General features: G+C 46.5%; 1 protein-coding gene across 10 annotated transcripts in view; it reads right to left on the reverse strand.

Moving 5' to 3' along the window:
* TNRC6A (trinucleotide repeat containing adaptor 6A) overlaps positions 1-22133 on the reverse strand; it is a 43416-nt gene that overhangs the window by 6303 nt on the left and 14980 nt on the right. For 2 of the 10 annotated variants that reach the window (XM_054080093.1, XM_054080092.1), the window contains exons 5-18: positions 16675-17024; positions 13851-13898; positions 9323-11911; positions 8357-8521; positions 8003-8178; positions 7639-7719; positions 7163-7214; positions 5642-5784; positions 5149-5295; positions 4840-4977; positions 4580-4708; positions 4391-4468; positions 3927-4137; positions 748-879 (exon numbers count right to left, since the gene is read on the reverse strand). In XM_054080093.1, coding sequence (XP_053936068.1) covers positions 748-879; positions 3927-4137; positions 4391-4468; positions 4580-4708; positions 4840-4977; positions 5149-5295; positions 5642-5784; positions 7163-7214; positions 7639-7719; positions 8003-8178; positions 8357-8521; positions 9323-11911; positions 13851-13898; positions 16675-17024 — 4439 coding nt within the window. The remainder of the gene's footprint in view (positions 1-747; positions 880-3926; positions 4138-4390; positions 4469-4579; positions 4709-4839; positions 4978-5148; positions 5296-5641; positions 5785-7162; positions 7215-7638; positions 7720-8002; positions 8179-8356; positions 8522-9322; positions 11912-13850; positions 13899-16674; positions 17025-22133) is intronic. The other 8 variants (XM_054080101.1, XM_054080097.1, XM_054080100.1 and 5 more) reach the window with 6 other exon arrangements.

Consider the following 22133-nt stretch of genomic DNA (forward strand, 5'->3'; position numbering starts at 1 on the left):
CTGACAAATCTAAAAATATCCCAGGATTCCAAGGACTGCGCAGGAACAGGAGAGCGGAGACATTTGACACCTGTCTTTAGACACAGAACCTTGGTGCTAGAGACTCAAATTTTAACTGGGTGAGATTTCAAGCAACTGAAACAGTTGAAATGTCATAGGAATCCTGATTGCTGGAATGAAACATGAAGCAACCTAGCCCACGTCCTCTAGAACCAAGTACAGTGGTGGTACTCGTTTGTCCCTGCCAAGCTCTCCCCATTTTTAGAATGCAAACACACACCTTCATCACCCAAACCTGTAACTAAAACTGTCAGGTGTGACTAGAATGTGTGCACAGAGAGTTAAATCCTCTTAAATCACCTCAAGCCCAGCCAGGTGGGGACAAAGGAAGCTAGAAAGCTTAAAGCTTTTGCTTTAAACATCTATGAAGCCTTACAACCCCGGGTAAGGCAAAGCCAGTAGCAACAGTCACAGTTACAGAAAATTCTGGTTACAAAAGGAATTCTGCACGTTTCGACCAAATGTCATCCCAAATCACTTCTGTGAGTAAGAACATTCTGGAAAACTCTGGGCTGCCAGACAAGACAGGCAGCAATTTGGCACAGACCGTACACTGCCATTCTGACATGTACAGGCGCCACAGCAGCGGGTACAACCGCACGCCTACACCTAGCAAAGCCACATTTCACACACCAAGAGTGGAAGTCTGACATGTGTCAAGCGCTACTAACACCACGCTGAACATACCATGTTTGCTGGAGTTCTGATCTAATGATGTGTTGACAGAAATGCTGTCTACTGTAGTCCATTTCCTCAGGCGAGATTGCGGCTCTTTAATACTGCTCATATCCATGTTTACATTCAAGTTTGAGTTCATTCCTGAAAACACACACAGCTATGAAATACAGGCTAAACATTTTTCTTCAGCTAACCACCATTATTGTCCTAATAAATATGTTTAAGAGCACATTACTACGGCCAGTTCATGCTTCAAGTCCCTGTTTTTGAGAAGCATTCTAGCACTGGATACAGTTACTGCAGACCAAGCTTAGCGATGCAAAGCGCTCTCAAGTTCTTGGCTGACGTCTGCATGCAAAGATGGCAGTGGGAGAAGGCAGGGAGGAAGTCAGAGAACTAAGACGGAAACACCTACAAGATGTGGCATTTCTAATGCCAGTCTAGCATCAGCACAGCCAATGGCAGCTGTACAAAGCCATTCTCTGAAGAGCTGCGTTCTGGTACCGAAGCACTTCTCTTGGCAGGAGGGAGTGCCTGTGCTCATCCCTGCTCAGCACAAGTTACGTGCTGGTGTCTGCAGTTACCACCTCCTTCCCGTTCTTACTCCGCTGTGGAACAAGACCCCTCGGCAGGTTTCAAACCACACCAGCACAGATAGGTAAGTACTCTGCATGGAACTGCACCAGTAACACCATGCCCTCCTCCACTCATCCTGTCCATGCTGCATTAACCTCAGTGAGGCAAAACAAAACAAACTTGTCTTCTCCTGCTGTAAGCTGCTGTCTGTGCTTCCAAATGTTTATCTGCCAGAGAACCAACACAATGCCAACCCAAATCAGCCCAAACACCTGCAAGAACCAGCTACTCCAGCCTTGAACAATGCGCCCAGGCTTCTGACTTCAGCATACTCGTTCTCTTTCCAGGTCTGTAAGAATCCTTAATTCACAACCACACCTGGTTACACCTCCAGCCCTTCTTATCTATTCACTTAATTTCTGAAATGAAACCACTACAACATTTTAACACAGGGTCAGAGACACGCAAGGAACTTCACAAATCTCTACCAGAAACACTTTAATTCAGTACCATCCTAGTGCTTAATCCTGTTCCTGAGTTGATTCTTGCTGCTGCATAGAACCTGTTTTGGGTTTATGTTTTGTTAATTGGGCTTTTGTTTTTCTTAAGGGGCTGAGCTGACACTGCTGCCAGAAAAGTAGCCCCTGGGAAAGCCTTGGAGAAAGTGTAACAGGACAGCCAAGTTTACAGGAATAACAGCTATCAACAGCTGAAACAGGAAAAAGGAGAAGTCCGATCAATTCAGTTTCTGACACCTCTCCCGCCAGCATTTTGCTGTTGTCAGAGCAATAGCCTGTGCACAACAGTAACCTTTCTTCTGAAAGAAGGGTCAGAAAGATCACAACTGGCACCCAGGCACGTCTGGCTAATATGGGTCAAGCCAGCCCCTCGGCAGGCACAGGTTGTGTCCACAACTCTGTATGTGAAACCTAGGGACTGAGGGATGAACGCAGTTCCTGCACATAAGCTATGATTTAAACAGCCTGCCCAAAAGCAATTGTTCAGATCCTGCCCCATCTCTTCTTTTGAGGAATAAACACCTAGTGAAGCTCCACAAACTCAGTTCCCCAGAATGCAAGCAGGGCCTCCCTTCTCTCCTTGCTAGATCTGCTGACACCAGCATTAGAATATGGAGAGAATAAGGTCCCTGCAAGACTTCCTGCTCCCATGCCTATGCTACCACACTCTGCATTCTGGGGATGCTGCCAACGCTCCTCTGGACTCTTATTTTTCACTACAGCGTGAAGAAATTCCAGCCACCTGCTATGTTGCCCTTCAGCTTTGATTTGTGGACCAAGCGTGGCTCCACTTGCTTATCTCGCTACACAGTCCTGCTCCAAAGGGATCCCAAAGAATTCTTATGTATACTGACTCCTGAGGCATCTGACGAAAACCTTACCTAGGCTTCAGGTTCCTGGAATGTGGCAATGATCAAGGTGAGAAAGCACGTACTTGGCAATAGATTATGATTCAACTCAAAAAGGAACTTAAGGAAGGCAAGATGCGATTACTCAGCATGTAATTTGTCGGAGAAGTCAAAGATTCCTTTCATTAGCCCTAACACAGTGTCTCTAATAGCTAAACCAACTCCATTTTTATGCCTTGCCCTTTGAACAAAAGCAGTAGTTAGATCTTTATGCCAACCACCATCAGCAACTAGGACGAAGCAGCAGCCTGGACTTAAGACTGGCCACAAGCAAAATTCCAGTGTGCCACATGCAGCACGGCAGCAGGGCCTGTGCCACCCACTGGCTCCACACCGCTCCCCCTGTCAGCGCAAGGATCTCAGCAGCAGTCGCTATTCAACAGACTTTTCCACTAAGGGCAATGAGAATGCAAAGGAAATCAGCCCAACAGAAAGGATCAGATTAGAACAATATAGAAGAAAAGCAAACTGAAGAGGAAGAAAAAAACACAGGGGTAAGGCATGAGAGGTAAATGGTATAAAGTAGTGCTAAGTGTAAAAGAGCATTAAAAAGGGACCTAAAGTAAGGAGAAAATATACAAGCCTGGAATTTCTGAAGTAGAAATTGGACAGAAGCCTGGAAATGTAGGGAGAAAGAAACAGGAGATGTTTGTGTTTATAAATGTTCAGACATTTTGCCTAAAACCAGACAACCATTCTGTAGAAATGCAGAGCTAAAAAGCTTTCTTTCCTGGACAAAACCACTAAAAGGGGAATGGACATTTTATTCTGTGCAGTTCCAGAGTTGTTGAAAACGTTTTTGAAATCCAATGAAATGAGACTACATCAATGGATTCTTTGCATGGATTCTACTGCTAGAAGTCTTTTAGCTCCAGGAATCATAACAGCAAAAGGACTTTGTACCATCCTTAGGAGCAGAGGATAAAAAAGAAAAGGAGGCAGATGTTCTTTAAGAACGTAAAGCATTTTGTGCTGCAATAAAGACAGAATCAGCACATCCAGAGTGAGTGCACTCGTGAGATGTTCTTTGGTGAGCACAAGTAACTGGATAAGCCCCACAAAGAATCACTACTTCCATTACAGGATTACAGCCACTGTTGTTCTCAAGGAGGCAGGTAGTGTGAGAAGGAAGGCTGTCTCTCATGTAAGCATTAACCAACTGTGAAGTTAGCACGGAGGAACCCACCTATTGGGAAACTGCTGAACGCATTTATTGGCGACGGCCCTTTCTGTAGCTCAGGAGTAGTGTGGGGCATGACATTCTCAAGGAAAGACTTCATGGTGGGCTGATGGAGTGACTGTTGTTGGGAGGGTGGGGTTTGTTGCTTCATTAACAGGTTTGGGTCGAGCTGACGGGACTGTTGCATCATCTGTTGCTGCATACTAAGAGATCGACCCTTAAAAAAACAGAGCAGTTACGATATGAATAGGCAAAAGCTTTTCCACACTTAAAGAACGATACTGAAACACATCTTTGGGTTCTGTGCACCTCGGCACAGCAAAACCCCAGCGCTAAGCTGAGTCACTCCTTGGCAAAACCCCATTCACTCTTCAATGCTTTAAAGCAATTTATCACAAGAAATGCAGCCTAGGATGACAAACAAACAGGTTTTAAAGCTAATTTGGGAAGTTAATAATAAATGTATTTACCTGCTGCTCCTGCTGTTGACGACCACCAGAAGGCATGCTTCTTTGATTCTGCGCTTTTTGCTGCTGAGCCAACAACCGCTAGGAGACAGTGTTTTGTGGTGTTTTTTTTAAGAACAGTGTAGAGCTGACGTTAAGTCTCTACTTAAGACTTTCAAACAGAACATGGAGCAACTGGCTTTGTGAGCTTACCTGTAACTGGGAGATCTGAGAAAGCTGGTTTAACTGGGACAGTTGATTCAACATGGCTACCTGTTGCGGGCCAAAAAGTGGGCTCAGGCCACCGCTGTTTGGTGCATACTTCAGTAATGATACTGGAACCTGCAAAAAGGATCAAGTATGATGAGTGACTGACAGAAATGTGCAATGAAGAATAACTGTCAGCAATCTAAACAACTTTCCAAAGCAGCATTTGGTAGTTTACACCGGGAATGTTTTATGCACTCAGTTACCTGAGGGGACAGTAATGGAGGAGGCACTTGAGCACGTGGATTAGGCTGAGATGAATTAAGAGGTTGTGCTGGAGGCTGCTGCATGCTCCGGGGCTGTGCTGCTATATTACCAACACCAAACATACTGGGATTGCCATTCTGGGGAGAGAAGGGACAGTCAGTGACAAAAAACCTTCTTCTGCCACTTCCCCCACCCCTACACATTAGAAATAGAAGTTAAACACATCAATCACATTGGCAGCAAGGACATTACATCAAAAGGCATTAAATGCTGTCAAGTAAATGCCAAGTAGAGGCAGGAGGCCTTACCTGTCTAACAGAATTCAAGTTTTGCATGCCCAGCCCTGCTAGGGAGCCCAGGGCCTGGTTAGGTAGTGCATTATTTGAAGGGGGAAGCTTCATGTTTTGATTGGACATAAACTGCATGTTTTGGGACTCGTCTGCTACAATGCCATCCTGACGGGACAGACAAACCGATGCGCAACAACCAGCCAGCAAGCAAGCAGAAGGGAGAAACCATTGCCGGGAACAGAAGGGAAGAGTCAGACAGTCCAGCACCAGCAGGAAATAGGCAGAAAACAAAAGAGATCAGGTTAGTTATTGGCACTGCAAATGGGCTACAGAAAGAGCTTAGTACTATATATCACTAAGTTAAACAGAACAAAATATATCTTATGGATTAACAAGAAAGCCCGAGTTTTCCTCTCCGCTCAACGCAGGAGCCTAAGGAGCACATGGGTAACTACTAAGAGCGCAGAGTCAAAAGTAGTCTGGAAGAGCCCATGGTAAGAGACCTACTGACCTTATCAAAGTAAGGACCGCGATCCATGGAAGACTCTTTGGAAATCTGAGGACGAGAACCAGCGCCTTTGCCAACTACACGATTGTAATCTCCAACACTGAGGCCATGCTTATCCATCTCCATCCGCTTGTCCTGTAACAACCCTATGGAAAGTGGGAGAGTGACTACAACGTGGAAGAATTGTCGCATTTTCCAGACACACCAGGAATGCACTCATGCTCACTAAGGGCTGAACTGACACCGCTCTCAAGCCAGGTATAAAGACAGACATCAGTTCAGCTTTCAGCTCTCTGAGCTTTATGGGAAAGGGAACCTTATGAATCCATGTCCTCAGACTGCCTAAAACTGGGAATCAAAGCGTCAACAGATTTTGCAGCACTTCACAAAAATATTATTCTCAATTTTCTCTTAAAAACAAGAAAGCGCAATTGTTTAAACTCTAACTCCTAACTGTGTATGTCACTTTCTACTGTCAGCAGAAATAAGAACTCTGCCTTGGCTTTAAGGCAGCACCTCTATCACATTCCCTGCCCTTGTGAATATCTGAGAGGCCCTTTGATTCGATTCAGTTAAGCAAAAACCTATTTAGCTTAAAAAAACCCAACAACTCAACCCAAAATTTAAAGTATTTCTGTTTACTGAAAGCAAATGTTATCTTTTATCCTTAATTCCACAAGGCAAGCTAGAAGAGCAACACAAGCCGTAGTAAAGGAGTTTATTTAACACTTCATTGCATCCAGCGCGAGAGAATTACTTCCCAAGCAGACATTTTAAAGTCAGATTAAACAAACAGGAAGTAATTTGTATATGAGGCTGGCCATTGGTGTTCAAACCTGAAATGTAAAGAACAATTTCTTTACACAACACACTGAGCCCTGAAATGAAAATACCTGATTTTAAACTAGAATGAAAACAGCGCAACTACAGTAAAAAAAAAATCAGTGCTACAATTACTTTTACTTAAATATTTTATCATTATAATACATTATTGTAATGTTTTTAAGAATGATACAATTTTTGATTTGCCAGAGGAATCATAATCAACGGAATCAAATGAAACTGCTCACAAGCGTAAAAACACACAGGTTCAAAGGTTTCTAAAGTAACTGTTCACTATTGATTTAGTTCCTAGAACTGACCCCGTTTGGAACATGGAACGTTTCTGTTTGTATTTAGTGAAGGGCTCTGGCGGGCAATCTGGACACTCACACTACAAGAAATCAACCCACCGCACCCCAAACCCAGCTTTCATGTCAGCATAACGCACATCAGCTTAGCGTGACCCGTGGATAACAGCACCACAGTATCCGGGTGACTCGGGCTGTGGTGCTGCCTGTCTGCACAACGGTTTGTTCTCTACAAGCAGATTCCTTTCTTTTAGAGAAACTCATATTTAATTACATATCTCTATAGCTATAAATATTATACATAGTTTTTTAAAAGTACTTCACAGCACGATATAAACCAAAGAGAGACGAGACAGGAAAGCAAAAGAACTCAGCCAGGTTTCCCTGTTCTCACCTCCAGACATGTCCATCTTATTGCTCTGTATGGTTTCTTCTGGTGATTCTCTCTGAAGTAATAAAATGAATCATGATTATTTAGTAACAACATTTTTTAAAGCTAAACAAAAGTTTCACATATACTATTGCAATTCAAGCCTGCAAGAAAAAAAGAAACAAATCAGATGCGATTTTAAAGCATTTTCTCCCTTCAGTTGTTACCCAACTGAAACCAAAACCCGCCTGTAACGTTAAATAAAACGATGCACCAGGTGAATAGCTGGGTGGTGATTATACAAACACCTGCCATCATAAATGGGCTCTTTTTGCAATGAGGGTGGAAAGAGGAGGGATGGGTGGCAGAGGGGACATGAAAAGGAGTAGAGACACAAACACGATGACAACAAGGAGTCGGTAACGGAAGCATTTTGATCTCTGTGCATCGTGACCTGCGCTCCATGGAGGCAGGGAGGCCAGGAGAAGGCACATACTTACTGAGAATGTGAGATTTGTGAATTGCTTAATGAACGGATTGATCCATGCTTCATCTTGCTTATTTCCACCTTTCATTATTCCCTTAAAGACAGAAAGGGATTCCTGTGATGCTCAGATGTTTACCGTCTACTAGTCAAATCACACCATAAAACATTATGAATGAAGATTAAAGCTTAATGGTGCTCCCCTGCGCAGTAACCTGCTCTGACTCAGCTGCTGGAAACCGCAACAGTGCACAAATCCTAACTACCTCCTCTGGGAATTGCTCTGGGAAGTGCTCAGAACATCCCCGCTTCTTTTTCTCCTTCCCATGGCCAACTCGCATTCCTATGTTTGCCCCTGACAGCTCATGAGCAAGAATTACCTTTGTGGGCATTTTTTTCATGTACGGCGGCCAATTTAAAGACGGGTTAGCTTCTTGTGAAGAACCGCTGTTCCACATTCCAATCTCTACATCCTCCTCTTCCTCCCAGCTGGTCTGACGACTGCCTGCCAACGGCATGTCATCTCCACACCAACTGTCTTGCATAGATTTAGGCCCTGGTTGTGAAGAAAACAAAGCAGGTTAACATTTCAGTGAACACCAAATGCCTGTAACGTACAACTTAGCTTTATGTTTATGTCAAGACATCACAGCTTTAAATTTCTGAGGGCTTTTATAGAGGTACTTCACCTTCCTCAAACACTTTGACTGAAAGACAACGCAGAAAGCACTCACCAGGTTTATTTGAAGCCTGTTGACCAAGAGAAGCGTTTCCCCAGCCAGAGGTGCCTGCTGCATCGCTGATGGGTTCTCCCCAGCTGGTACCAGTATCCATGGGTTTACCCCAGGCAGAAGTTCCATTATCTACAGTAGTGGCTGGAGTAGAAGGCTCTCCCCAACCTTTTTAAAGCAGTATGAGTTACTGGCATGTTTTCAAACAGGATTTAAAAAGCTATCTAAAGAGACTCCTGTGTTTTGCCCTTTCTAAACCCATAACACAACAAAAGTGTATGAGCACACATTTATATTCTGTATGAAGGTAATTATTACCACTGTGAGCCGTTCTGTTAAAAAAATATCAATCACAAACCCCTCAATTTCATACGTAAAGAATTACATTTTGATAACAGAAACATCTAAGATAATAAGTTCCCAAGAGCAGCTCATTGTAGTTAAGTTACTCCTCTTTGCAGTTGAAAAAGACACAGAGCACAAATACTCGATAAACACAAGCTCATCTGCAAGCACCTATTCACTGTTCCCAAAACTACAAGATCAGAAGGTCTGACCTGGAGTCCATATAAACCCACCACCCTTCATTCTGTCTTGGAGCAGCTCAACATGTTGGTTTTGAGGGGAGGTGGCTTTGGCAACATTAGGTTTTAATTGGCTTAGAATCAAATTAAGAAAAATACTTGCATTCTTTAGATATTAAATGTTTTCTCTGTGTTCTGACAGCCCAGAACTAGGAGGAGCTGTCTGGTCCTAATCGCTCAAGCTAACTACGTAAAACTAGAACAGATCTTCCAATCTGTGTAAAAACATCAAACGCCTATGAGCACTGCTGTTACTTTTTATAACTAAACCCAGTATTTCACCTTCCCCTTTCCACTTGGAAATTAAAACGTTACATGAAGCAAGAACAAAAGAACTGGTTTACAATTAGCAGAAATCACAAATTTGCATAAAACCAAGGCTTACCAGAACCCGAACTGCTCTCCTTGCTAGACATGGCACTTGAAGACAGTAGCTGCTGATGTACCTGTGCTTGCTGGTCGGAACTGCTGCTACTGTTTGGGACATTTTTATTCCACATATTCACATTTTTGTAGTTGTATTTGCTTGGATCACCCCAAGCAGAAGTTCCATCATCAATTTCCATTTTACGGCGTATGGATTCTGGGGACGGTTCCTCCCAGCCAGTGGGTTCTTCCTCCTTTGCCGGTGCTGGCATTGGCCCACCCAGCCAGCCCGACCTTGGGGCTTTGTTTGTGGCAGACGGTGCTCCCCAAGAGCCAACATCTTGTTTGTTCCATTCTGGAGAGTTGATTGGCTTTGATGAATCCCCCCAACCTTGAGGTGGATTGGATTTGTGAGGGTCTCCCCAGCCCTGGTTCTGATTAGGCTTCGCAGGCTCATCCCATCCTGACGAATTATTTGGGTTTGTATTATTACCTCCCCAAGTAATAGAATTTGATTTACCTGGCTCATTCCAACCAGATACTGATCTGTCGCTGTCACTGCCTCCTGAACTGGATTTCTTAGCCTCACCCCAATGGTTACTTCTCGAATTTTCACCCCAGCTGTCACTGGCAGAAACTGCCCAACCCTGGCTGGCCTTCTGTCCGTCTCCCCAACCCTGTTTGATCTTCTGTGTGTCATTCCAAGATGATTTTTCCTCTTTGCCACTTCCCCACGATTGATTGCTCTTGACCATTACTGTAGCAGCAGAATCTTCTTCCCACCCCCCTTGGCTGTTTGACCCTTTGGAGTCTCCCCACCTTGTAGCAGACTTTGGATCTCCCCACCCTGATACAGATGAGGTATCATTATTGTTAGGGCTAGGTCTATCCACACACACCCCTGAGCTGGAAGTCTGTGTCACAGAGCCTCCCCAGGCCTCTGTTCCATTGTCAGTTTTCCTTTCACCCCGTGGTGATGTTTCGGTATCCCAGGCAGTGTTCTGTTTGATTGGAGTCTGTCCCCAGCCGGAGTTGGAGAGGACACGTGGATCTAAGTCAGTTCTGTTCACTATACTTTGGAGTAACGCATGCTGGTCAACTTTCCTCCTCTCCCGACTCTGTCCTTCTGTCGTCGCTCTGTCTTCATGGCATCCACCGCTCTCCGAACTGCCCTCGCTGTCCCCTGTACCTGTTTTGGCCCATGCGCTGTTCTGCTCAGTTATCTGTGAAGCAGCAGAACTCTGGCTGTTCAGGTCTTCCTCCTCAGCAGATTTCCATCCGTTTGTAAACTTCCTGCTGTTTACGTTCACACTGTCGTTGGAATGCTGATTACCGGGCAGTTTACTCCACTCCCCATTTGAAATGCTAGTGCCAGTGTTTTGTGTAGGGTTGCCCCATCCTCTTCTATTCCCACCAGCACTCGCACTGTTCCCGCTTCCCCACGGCATATTCTGGGAGCCGACCGTCCCTGCCTCCCACACCCCTCCTCCTTTATTCCCGTTGATTTGAAAGTTAGTGCTGCCAGGCCCGCTAATGCCCGGCTGCATTAGAGTTGCATTCACAGTGTCACCATTAGCTTGGCTGTTTGGGCCTGGACATTTGTCTCCAGAGTAACTGGAACCATAGGCACCCCACGTCGTACCATACGAGCCACTGCTTTTGGCCTCACCGTTGCTAAGGTGAGGAATGGAAGTGCCGTTCGTGACCGGAGAGGCCTGAATCTGAGAATGATTCATTGTGCTCACACGCCAGGCCCCGTGCCCTGTATTATTAGGCAGTTCGTTAATCTGCACCGAACCAGCAGAGTTTGGTAAACTAGAGGTCATGAAGTTAGTAGTGTTATTTGGTCCATTCATCTCAGCGTTAAGGTTTTGAGGTTGCCCACTGAATGAAACCTTCCTGGTACCATTTACTTCTGAATCGCCATTTTCCCGAAGGCTTCCCCAGGAACTGTGGGCAGAGCTGCCCACTTTCGAGTTAATACTCTGGCTGCTGGGTATCTGACCTATGGTACCGCACTGGATACTTGTGCCAGGATTCCCGCTCCCTACGGACCCTTTCAGGGCGTGTCCATTGTTCTCCAATACAGGCCAGGCACCATGGTTGCCATTTGAATTCAAAGTGCTTGGATTTAACCCTCCATTTGATGAAGAGTTTATGGTGCCCCAAGCATTCATTCTATTGTTGCTACTTTCAGATTTGCTGTCAGGAGCATCCACAGAAACTTGACATGTGCTTATGATGGTCCCGTGGGACAAACCCCACGGCCCATTAATACTTCCATTGCCCACATTATTGCTGTTGCTACCAACCACAAACTTATTTTGAGAACCATGTCCAATACCGTTCCGAATGCCATCGCTTTCGCCACCTGTGCTCCCTGAAGCCATTATAACGAGGTTCCTCTCTGACCCAGAGCTCGAGGCAGAGTCAGTGTCCATACATTCTGATGTCAGCTCGGGGTCACTGCCCGTGATTGATGGCCATGCTTCTTTGTCAGAGCCGTCTACAATAACTTTATCCCAGTTTGTGCTGGAGTCGCTATTTGAAGAGACTGGTCCCCAGTGGGAATTTTCATAATGGGATCCTAGACCACTGTGGTTCAGATCTAAAGAGAAGAAGGAAAGTCCGAGAGCTTTATTATAAATTTAGTATTATTACTTCATCAAGCAGAAGAGGAATGAAGTATAAAGTTGTTAAGGCAAGGATTATTTGGAGTATGTGAACAGTACAGTCGCTGCAGACAACTGAGAAAGCTCCCAAGCGCTGCCCCATGCGCGACCCAGAACACTTCTCCCCAGCACACAAAGCAGAGAGAAGAACAGGTTTCTCAGAAGTGGGTTTGGTGTTTTCAATACTCTACATCACCAGATAAAAAGTGTTTTGTAAAAACATATACATGTTAAATCCTAAAACACTATATAAAATCCCAGGCCTTCTGAAAGGAAGAAGCATAACCAGGATGTTGGACTGACCTAGTGGTCATAGAATCACAGAATGGTTTGGGTTGGAAGGGTCCTCAAGGCCCATCCAGTTCCAACCTCCCGCTGGATCAGGGGGCTCACAACGGCTGTGTGACCCTGGCCAGAGAAACACCCATACCCTCAGTAAAAGACATTGTAGAACATCTCTCAAGTCACTTAAAATATTTTCTTTCATGTAGCAATAATTGGACACAATGGCACATCTGGCGTTTATCTCACTCAAGCACGACTGACCAACCTGAAGAGTAGCACAGGTAACGTAGATTTAAAAAGAGACCTCGTTTCAGTGCTTCCCTCTCACAATGAATTTGTGAACACCAAGACAAGCAGAGAATTCCACATTCTTAAGACGAGAGTAACAAATGTTCAATACTATATTACTGAATTTATGACCTTGATCTACAGGAAATGGGAAGGAAGGAAGGAATCAAAAGCAGTTCCTGTGGGCACTTTGCTGGGCGTTAACTGACACGCATCAAGTTTTGGTCTATTTTTAATTCATTTTTAATCAATATCAACATTATGGATCCTACACAGAAACAGAACCGAGCCAAACGTCCTGTCCCCAAGAGAATGGAGCCCGGGGCAGCACAGAGCAGGGACCGTCCGCTGCTCCTCCAGCAATCAGGATGGCAGAAGTGAGAGAGAGCCAAAGCTTCACATGGTAACAGTCACGGGAGAAACAAGGGTGTTGGCACAGCGACTTGGAACAGGGAAGAGTGGGAAAAGACCTGTGGCAGGCACTAGTGCTGCAACAGTCAGAAGTAACTGGCACCTCCAGTCTCCACACAGGATCCTTGGGAGGACTGGAAGGCATCTGCTCACCAGAACATAATCCCAGATCTGCCTACTGATGTGTCAGAAAAACACATCACCCCTTGGAAAGCAGTCTGCAAGGCACACTGGAGAGCTGCACACAGACTGCTCTCTGGAGCACTGCACCCACAGCTGCCCAACAGGTATCCAGCACTGACACAGAGCCCTCACAAAGCATCCTACTTGAACCACGCTGCAGGGCTTCACACTGTACCTCCCACACCCTCCCACACCACTCGCACTCTAAGATTCACACACGCAGCAGTGCTCTTCACTCTCATGTCCAGTGAGAAGCATGCAGCCACTGGCCTCTGTTTATGTGCTACCCCAGGAACGCTCAGAACTCGGAAAAGAAAGGCCCTTGGATGTGGTTTTCTCCACAGAGCTGTGAGATCCCAGATAGAAAGCACAGCCTTGCACAGATTGCTCAATTTAACACCACGAAGAGGCAATTAAACATGGAAGCATGAAGGTAAAAGGAAGAGACAGGTAGTTTTTGAAAGCTAAGGTGCCACAGAAAACATCTTTTCGGTATGAATTCTGATGTTATTTAGGAAATTAAAAAAGTTGACCCCAAAGCAGCACCTGATGGCACAGAGAGAGCGCACATCAGTCACATAGCACATGCGATGGAAAACACAAGCCAAAGGGTAATAAAAAAATTAATGAAGCAATGAAGACAAAGCAGTGTGAGACATGGCTATTGCAGACAGACGGGTGGCAACGAGGCGAGGTTTGAGAGCTAACCTGACTGGTTAGGGGAGTGGCTCACCAAGTCCCGAATGGGAGGCATGCCTACAAAAAAAAGCAAGAGAAGTACAGAAGTGTTACTGATGGAAACCAGCCCGCTGAGAGCAGCCCCTCTGCCGCTCCATGCCCTCACACCATTCCTTAGCACCTGCTTTTCGGGAATGCTTTCCCTTAAGAGCTGTGTCTCAGTCTCACTGACCCTGCTGGGAATGGCCTCACCCCGGTGCTGAGTGCCTCATGGGGAAGGGATGCTGAGAACCCACCCAGCTTCTATCGCAGCACTGAGAGCTCGCCATCAGCACTCTTGCTGCTTCCTCATGTCCAGGTGGAACTTGTGATCCAGTCAGTGCCTGCTGCCTTTTGTCCTGTCACTGGGCTTCACTGAGCAGAGCCCGAAACCCTCCTCTTGCCCCCTACCTGTCAGATATTGAAGGGATCCCCTCTCTGGTCACTCTTCTCCAGGCTGGACAGACCTACGTCTCCAGCTTCTCCTCCTAAGAGAGATGTTCCTGTCCTCTCATCATCCCCATAGCCTCTGCTGGACTCTCTCCAGTCGTTCCTTGTTTTCCTGGAGCTGGGAAGCCCAGAACTGGACACTGGACTCCAGACGGGGCATCACCAGGTCAGAGCAGAGGGGAAGGAGAAGCCCCCTCACCCTACTGGCCACACTCTTCTCTACACACCCCAGGACACCATCATCCATGAGGAGACATTCTTGGCTCACGGTCAGCTTGGGTGCCCATCAGGACTCCAGGCCTGTCCCTGCAGAGCTGCTCTCCAGCCAGTCAACCCCTCACCTGCACTGGCGCAGGGACTGTTCCTCCCAAGGCACAGAGCCCTACACTTTCCCTTGCTGAACTCCATGAGGTTCTTCTCTGCCCAACTCCCCAGCCTGTTGTCCCCAGTTGGATGTGGAGACACAGGGTTCAAATAAGCGACGTGTTACTCAACCCGCAGAACCACTCCCAGGCACAGCACTTGCAAAAGCGCTGTGGCAGCACCATGCAGGGATGCGCTGACATCTCTCAGCCCAAAGGCTGCCCAGCCACTCCAGCACAAAATCCAGCAAAATTCAGCAATGCTGGGAAGAATGCGAGACACAAATCAGAACCCAACAAGTTACATGTTGGGCTGGTGTTCACAGACAGTGAAATGAAGGACAGGATACTCAAAAAACCTCCAAGGAGGAGGAGGCTTAACAGGTTGTGTAAAGAGCAATACTCCTTAGACTGGTTCAGACATGAATTTGTATTTGAATCAGAATCACAGAATGGTTTGGGTTGGAAAGGACCTCAAAGTCCATCCAGTTCCACCCCCTACCATGGGCAGGGACACCTCCCACTAGATCAGGGGCTCCAAGCCTCATCCAACCTGGCCTGGAACACCTCCAGGGCTGGGGCAGCCACCACTGCTTTGGACAACATGGGCCAGGGCCTCACCGCCCTCAAAGCAAAACATTTCTTCCTAACATCTCATCTCAATCTCCCCTCTTTCAGCTGAAAACCATTCCCCTTGTCCTATCACTACAGGCCCTTGTAAATAGTCCCTCCCCAGCTTTCTTGTAGCCCCCACACATGCCAGAGAAGCCTCATCTTAGAAGCTAGCACATGTACAAAAGGTTACTTTAAACCTGACTACAGACAGGAACAAAATTATACAGAAGTATGTTACAAAAATAAGACTGGAAAATAATATCAGCAGCATTCCACACAGGGAACATGGATCCACTGCTTCCAACACTTTAATCGTTTACTTTCATTTTAAACATTGCTTCTGTGAGATTCAGTTCAGAACAGCTCACAATTTAACTAAAATTCAAAATACCAATGCTATTTCCAGAAATCTTTTTTTTTTTTTTTTTTAATCAAAGGGGCTGGGAGTTACATCTCTTGTGGTGGACAAAACACTGGGGATTCAGTAAAGTTGTAGCAGAAACTATCTGTGAGAACAATTCACATCATCCCTTCTACGCACACATCAAAGAATAACAGTATAAAAATAAGAAAGTATTTGCCTAATGCAGTAAGCGTTGGCACGCATTAATACCAAATTCCTTTGAAGATCTAGATCCCTGCAAAGAGAGTTTCTTCTTTTCCAGCCAAAAATAGACAGTCTTTATTGTCCCAAAAACTTTGCTGACCTGCATGCTCACACACTCCCTGAGTGGCAAGTTACGCTTGCGTGACATTTGAGTGCACGGCTCTGAGAGGAGTGTGTGAAGAGAAGGCACAAGCCCAGATAACACATAACACAGGATAACCACACCTTAACAGGGACAAAGGTAAAGGCTGACCCCTTTAGTAAGACAACTAAGCTTCAGGAGCAGAACAAAGCAAAACTCTGACCTAACCACAAAAAGCAACTCTGGTATTGTAACTGAGCAGTGCCCCAGCTGCACCTCCAGACAGGAAGGAGGGAAAACCCAAGCACCCCAAGATGCTGTTGAGAAGCTCCAGGAAGCCCTTTCCTCATGGGATCTGAGTATTGAAACTGGATGTTATGTACCATAACATGCGTGCATCAGCTACTGGGATAAAGCCTGGGAATTCAGAATGCAGCAGCAGTCGTACTGGCTTCACGACCTGTTCACAGAGCCGTCCACCAACGGCACCAAGGAGCAACTAAGGGGTCTGACAGTTCAGTACAAACTCACACAAAGATGGTTGAAACTACCCTGTTATATAACGCTACCACACAAGGGAACATCTCACGCTACAGCTTACATTCAAACATTACATTATATTAACTCAAATATGTCATTGATAGTTGAATTCAAACTATGCAATTGCAGTGAAAGGAAACCAAGGTACCTCCCCCTCACCTGGCTGTTTTTTGCTGCTGCTCGGCACTTCTCCGTTGGTCACCAGCTGTTTATTTGGGACAGTGCTGCCTCCTGACTGGCCGTTTAATACTTTAGGAGTAGATCCCAGGTTTGCAGCTATAACTGGTAACTGCTGACCTCGTTTCAGAAGCTGTTTCTGTTCCTGGTGTCGAAATCGCGGTGGTACTTCGCGCGGAGGGTACCGAGGCGAGGGCTGCTGCTGCTGCTGGCTGCTGGCTGTGGCCCGCTTGGCATTATTGTTAGTGCTGGTTGCTGTGGAAGTGCCGCTGGAGGGGACGGGCTGAGGCTGGCTGACACTTGTCTTGGTTTGTTCTGGCACTGCCCCCACCCCCAAAAAAGAGAAAGTGGGACAAAGTTATTCATAAGAACAGAAACTTTAGAAAACCAAAGTCAGTATCTTGAGACATGCTTATCTATGGCAGTAACGGCAGTGATTCTTCTGATTCACCTTGTAACTCCTTCTCCATGAAAAGCTCTGTGACCGCCCAGCTTTGACAGCATGGATCTGCAAGCAGATGTGTGTCCTGCTATTACTACTAAAAGAGTTCTCTCAGGTAACGCATGCTGCTGCTACAGCTTTTGACAGCTCCTCCTGGCACACAAGCCCCATGCCCGTTTATTCTGGCATCTAAACTGCATTTTAAAAAAGATTTAAGTACATAAAAAGATAATCATCTTACTCCAATGGGAAATGTGTTACACACTGAAAAATGCAATGCTCTTGCACAAACAGAATGAGAGGTGAACAGGACTGTTAAGACTCGCCTGCTTAATCAGGGAAAGAGAACACCCAAATCCCCCAAAGCCAGGCTGTGGGCAGCAGGAAAAGCCAGCAGCACACGGCAGGACTGTGCTGGCATCAAAAAGGATGCCAAGTGTGCAACTGCAGCTCCAGATTATCCTCCAGTCCTGGCAGCACGGCCACTTTGAGACAAGATGAAGGTCAAAGAATTTGCAGAGTCAACTGTGAGTGAACCCACCGAATGCAGACACTGAATAAAGGGAAAACCACAACATCTCAGCTCCTCCACCCAGCCTGTACAACAGCAAAGGCATCAAGCAGGAGTGCTCGGGTGTAACCAGCTGGTTCACACACCAGGCTCGGCAGACAGGAAGAAATACTGCGAGCTGCAGGATGTAGGTTTGCTTCCTGGTGCTGCTGCCATGCATCTCAACCACCCTAACAGCTCAGCTGTGCTGCCAGTCTCTCACAGGGCTGGTGTGCTGATGCGCTCTCCATGTTCCTCGGGTAAGGTCTTCATAAAGCATGTTTGCATCTACTGTGGAACCTTGCAAGGACTCAATTGTGACCTTCCTCCACACTGATCCACCTACTTAGCCAAGCCACCAGCCGTACTCTGAGCTCCACAAAATGAAACTGGCAGCTTTAAAAGCTATGGAAAGAGAAGCAGTTCCACCTGTGCCACGTTCCTACTGCCAACATCAAGGGCATGGCTTGGTAAGGCAGTTCCCTTGGTGACAAGTGCTTAAGGAGGTTCTAAACAGCTACCACCCCTCCCTGCCAGCCCCACAGCAGGGAAAAACCATCCTGGCCAAGAACTCAGCCCCACATCTTTGTCACTGAGATCCTACGAGAGAAGAGTTCAGGATGCCACTCCACCAAACAGCTCTGAAGGCAGCTCTGTGGTGGTGGTGGCAGGTGATGGGTAAGGACTGACCCCACGTGCTGGGGAAGAGGGCAGCGGACGGAGGCGCTGCTGTGGGGGACCCGCGGGGGCTCTTGCGCTGCAGGGTGAGCGGTGCCCCACATGGAGCAGCCGGCAGCTCTTGTATGGCCATGCTTATTTTTAGCAATAGTTTTGTACGCTGGCAGCATCTGAACACACACAATTTGAGCTCAGGAGCAGCTTCCTTATCCACCACCCTGCTCTGTGCCTCCAAAATTTCCCACAAACACAAACTCCTTAAACTTTTGTCTAAAGAACGGTTTGCACACTGGCAATGGCACTGCTGACTCAATTTTTTTGAATTTCTACTATAACAGTAACATATTTGAAAAACACAAGCACGAAGGCCTTTAGAATAGAACATCACCTAAGAATCAGTAGCTGAGCTGTGCATTAATGGAATATTATATTTAGGCTGCCTAAGAAAAGCCGAAAAGACAAGTGGGAGGGAGCTGCTCACCCTGCGGTGCCACCTCCCAGCTCTGACACAGCGCTGACCCACGCGCTCCATTTCACAGCTGACTGGAGGGGACAGAATTAAGAGAAGGAACGGCCAAGACATAAGTCAATTTAATGTCCAAAGCACAGGGAATAGAAGGTATTCAAAAGCAATTAAGATCAATTGGCAAGTTGGTAAAAATCCCCAACACCGTATCAGATTCCATCAACTGAAGTTGTTATGACATTAAAAGCGCAGTAACTCCGAGTCCTTGCACAACGTTTTGATGTGCATAAAGTGCCAACAAATCGCAATCAAAACTGAATTTCACAAATACAAAGTAAACTTAAACCTATCTACTTCCACTGATTCCTTTTAAAAGTTGCCATTTTAAAAATAATTTAAATACCTGCCCATTGTCCTCCTGAGCCCTGGGGGACGGGAGTGCTACTTAGCAAAGACCTCAGAGTTCCTCACCCATTCCACATGCACTCAGCATGGGTCCGTCCGTGGTCCCTGTACTTCAACCACCTTTGACACTCAAACCCTGCCTTCCCCTCCCATGACCCGTGCGCCTGCCGCCCAAGCCTTGCTGTCTGGTCTGCTTGTACGCCTTCAGTGGCAGCAGCTGCACCCCGGCTCCTGTGGGTGGTTTTCACCCCAGGCGTGCTGACAGTGGGACACAGAGGATAGCCGCTCTTGCAGCCCCACAGCACCGGCACTGCCTTGGGAGACACACAGCTCTTGGCCTTCCCCACACAGTATTCAAGTGGGTTTATTGCCAGCTTAAGTGGGAAGCACCCCCCGCTGGAGGAGATGTTCAACACAATGCCCTGAGAGTGCCAGGGTTCCCACACTCATAGCCTTGCACCTCATTGATGAAATAATTTCTAAGGGACATTCCAGAAGAGATCCAAACTGAGCTGCGAGCTGACGCTCAGGGCAGTACTGCAGCACCAATGCTGCACTGCCCCAACTAAAGCTATTTTCACAAAGCGTGTCTTATCTCCGAATGCCAGGGACCTGCAGGGAATATAAGCACTTGCAGCTGTAACTGAATGCAACAAGCACACAAACCACTTTCTGCCAGGCCAGTCCCAAGGCTACACCACAAACAAGACTCCACAAACAGCTTAGGGCAATTGTCTTTCTCACATATGCCATGCACCCAACTTCTTTGGCAAATGTGGGAATCCCTTCTCCTACAACTAGCCTGTTAAACAGCATCTGACCAGATCACACGGTTCACTACAGGATACACAGAGCTCACATTCGTATGTTAATTTTGAACCAAAATTAATCACAAGTGCCACAGAATTCCCTTGCCTTTTCTTCCCCAAGTACCACAGAGTAAGTTTTAAGCTATACAATTTATGCTGTTCAACATTTTCCAGCCCATAACTTCTCAGAAGACTAAATAAGACACAAATGTTCCAATCTGGCTACTATAAACACCAGCAGCCCTTAATCATCAGCTTAATATTTAAATTTGTTATAAACGAGTTGCTCGTTTAATGAAAGTTTATTCTGTGCCCCAGTACTTTATTTGGAATCACACTGAAACAGAAACACTAACAGACTCGCAGTCGAACACGGTTAATTCACTTGATCGGTGCTAGCAAGTTTACAGAATCAACATTCAAATTAGATTTTCATAAAGCACAAACCTGCGGAACCCCACAAGGCAAGGATGGTGAAGTTAGGTTTTACAGAGATTCCAAAGCAAGGCGCTTCCAACTCGTGTTGCTTTCCCACTCTGCAGATTTCATTAGAAAATGGAGGAGAAGCATGGTGTCATTTTACGGCTCCAGGAGTGCTGCCTGCCAACTCCTCCTGGAGCAGGGGCCCAGGGACCGCAGCTCCCCCGCCAGCAAAGAAATGGCAGCTGCTGGAACAACTTTAATGCAGATGGAAAACAGTTTCGCACTCGCCCAAATCAGCACACAAAGATCGAACTGACTACTAAACCACACAAAGAACAGCACCGAGCTGTCATTGAAGCGTCTTTCCCCGCTGCTGCTGGAGCTGACCTCCCAAAAATGCACGGCACCGCTCCCTCCCTGCGTGCCATGCCCCACGGAGCTGTCGGGGCTGGAATGCTGAAGGGCAAACGGAGGAAGCCTGCCTTTCAAGCTGACACACGTAAGATGTAGTGCTAGAATTTTCGTTGTGGAAAAATGGCCGCAGCTGTAGCTCGGGGAGCTGATCTGGAAAATATCTCGCTGTGTGCCAAGGCATTAACCCCTGCCGAGCCACACGCCCGCGGGCCGCTCTGGCGGGCACGGTCAGCAGCAGGCAGGTCTTACGCTGCTCATTTCTGCTCTTTGCTTTCAAGGTTTAAAAGGTAACGGTAACAGGTTTTCCAGTCAGGAAAAGCACAGTTGGACGAGCGGGGAAAACAGCCCTGTGACAAAGCGCAGGAAAGTCAGTGCATTCGGGTGGTTCTGCTTCTTAGAGAAGAAAATGAATCAGGAGTTTCCAAGGTGGGAAATATGAGTCAAAGATTTCAATTCCACACCCAGCTATTTTTAAAAGCACTCTCCATCTCAATGGCTGACTCAAAGTTTATCCTGCTCTGCAATAAAACAGTACTTTGTGCCTCTGCTTTCTACAAAACAGTGGAATCCAGAATCAGAGCCGACAGATGTTTGCAGCGCTGGCTCGCACCCTTCCACAAAGCGGGAAAGCATTCCGAACCACGGGCACCATGCCGGCATCTGCACAAACACTGCTGGTCAGTGGCTATAAACCCCCCATGAGGGCAATATGGGCATACGTTAAAGTGCGTGCAGAAAGGGGGTTCAGGTCATTCTGCATTCTGGAGCTCATTCTGTTGGAGCATACCACGATGCTGGCTTGAGCACACAACACTCAAACAACCTCCTTAAACAGCATTTACTGGAGTGTCGGCTCATCATTAGCCACTTGTGGCCACGGCGTGGTCCACAGAGTCCTGTTGCAGGAGAAATTCAGGATAAATGGATCAATTTGCCTGTCTTTAATAGCACTGAGATTAAACACAGCAAAAATACAGAGTTTGCCAGGCTGGAAGGAAAACCACAGCAACCGACAGCTCTACAGCATTCTCAATAAACAAGGACTTCCAAATGATGCTTATTTTTTCCTGGTACAAGAGCACTTGGAGGGTGCTTGTTGCTGGAGGAATCTGTTGTGCTAGCTGTTGCACAGAGAACCTTTCCACTTAGCAACTACTGCACACATCCAGCTCCCATGAACTTCCTCCTCCCTCTCTTAATAAAACCAGATGTACAAAACCAGACAGGTTAGAATACTTGAAACCCACAGGAATG

This window comes from Cuculus canorus, chromosome 15, assembly GCF_017976375.1.
Source record: "Cuculus canorus isolate bCucCan1 chromosome 15, bCucCan1.pri, whole genome shotgun sequence".
Classification (NCBI taxonomy): Eukaryota; Metazoa; Chordata; class Aves; order Cuculiformes; family Cuculidae; genus Cuculus; species Cuculus canorus.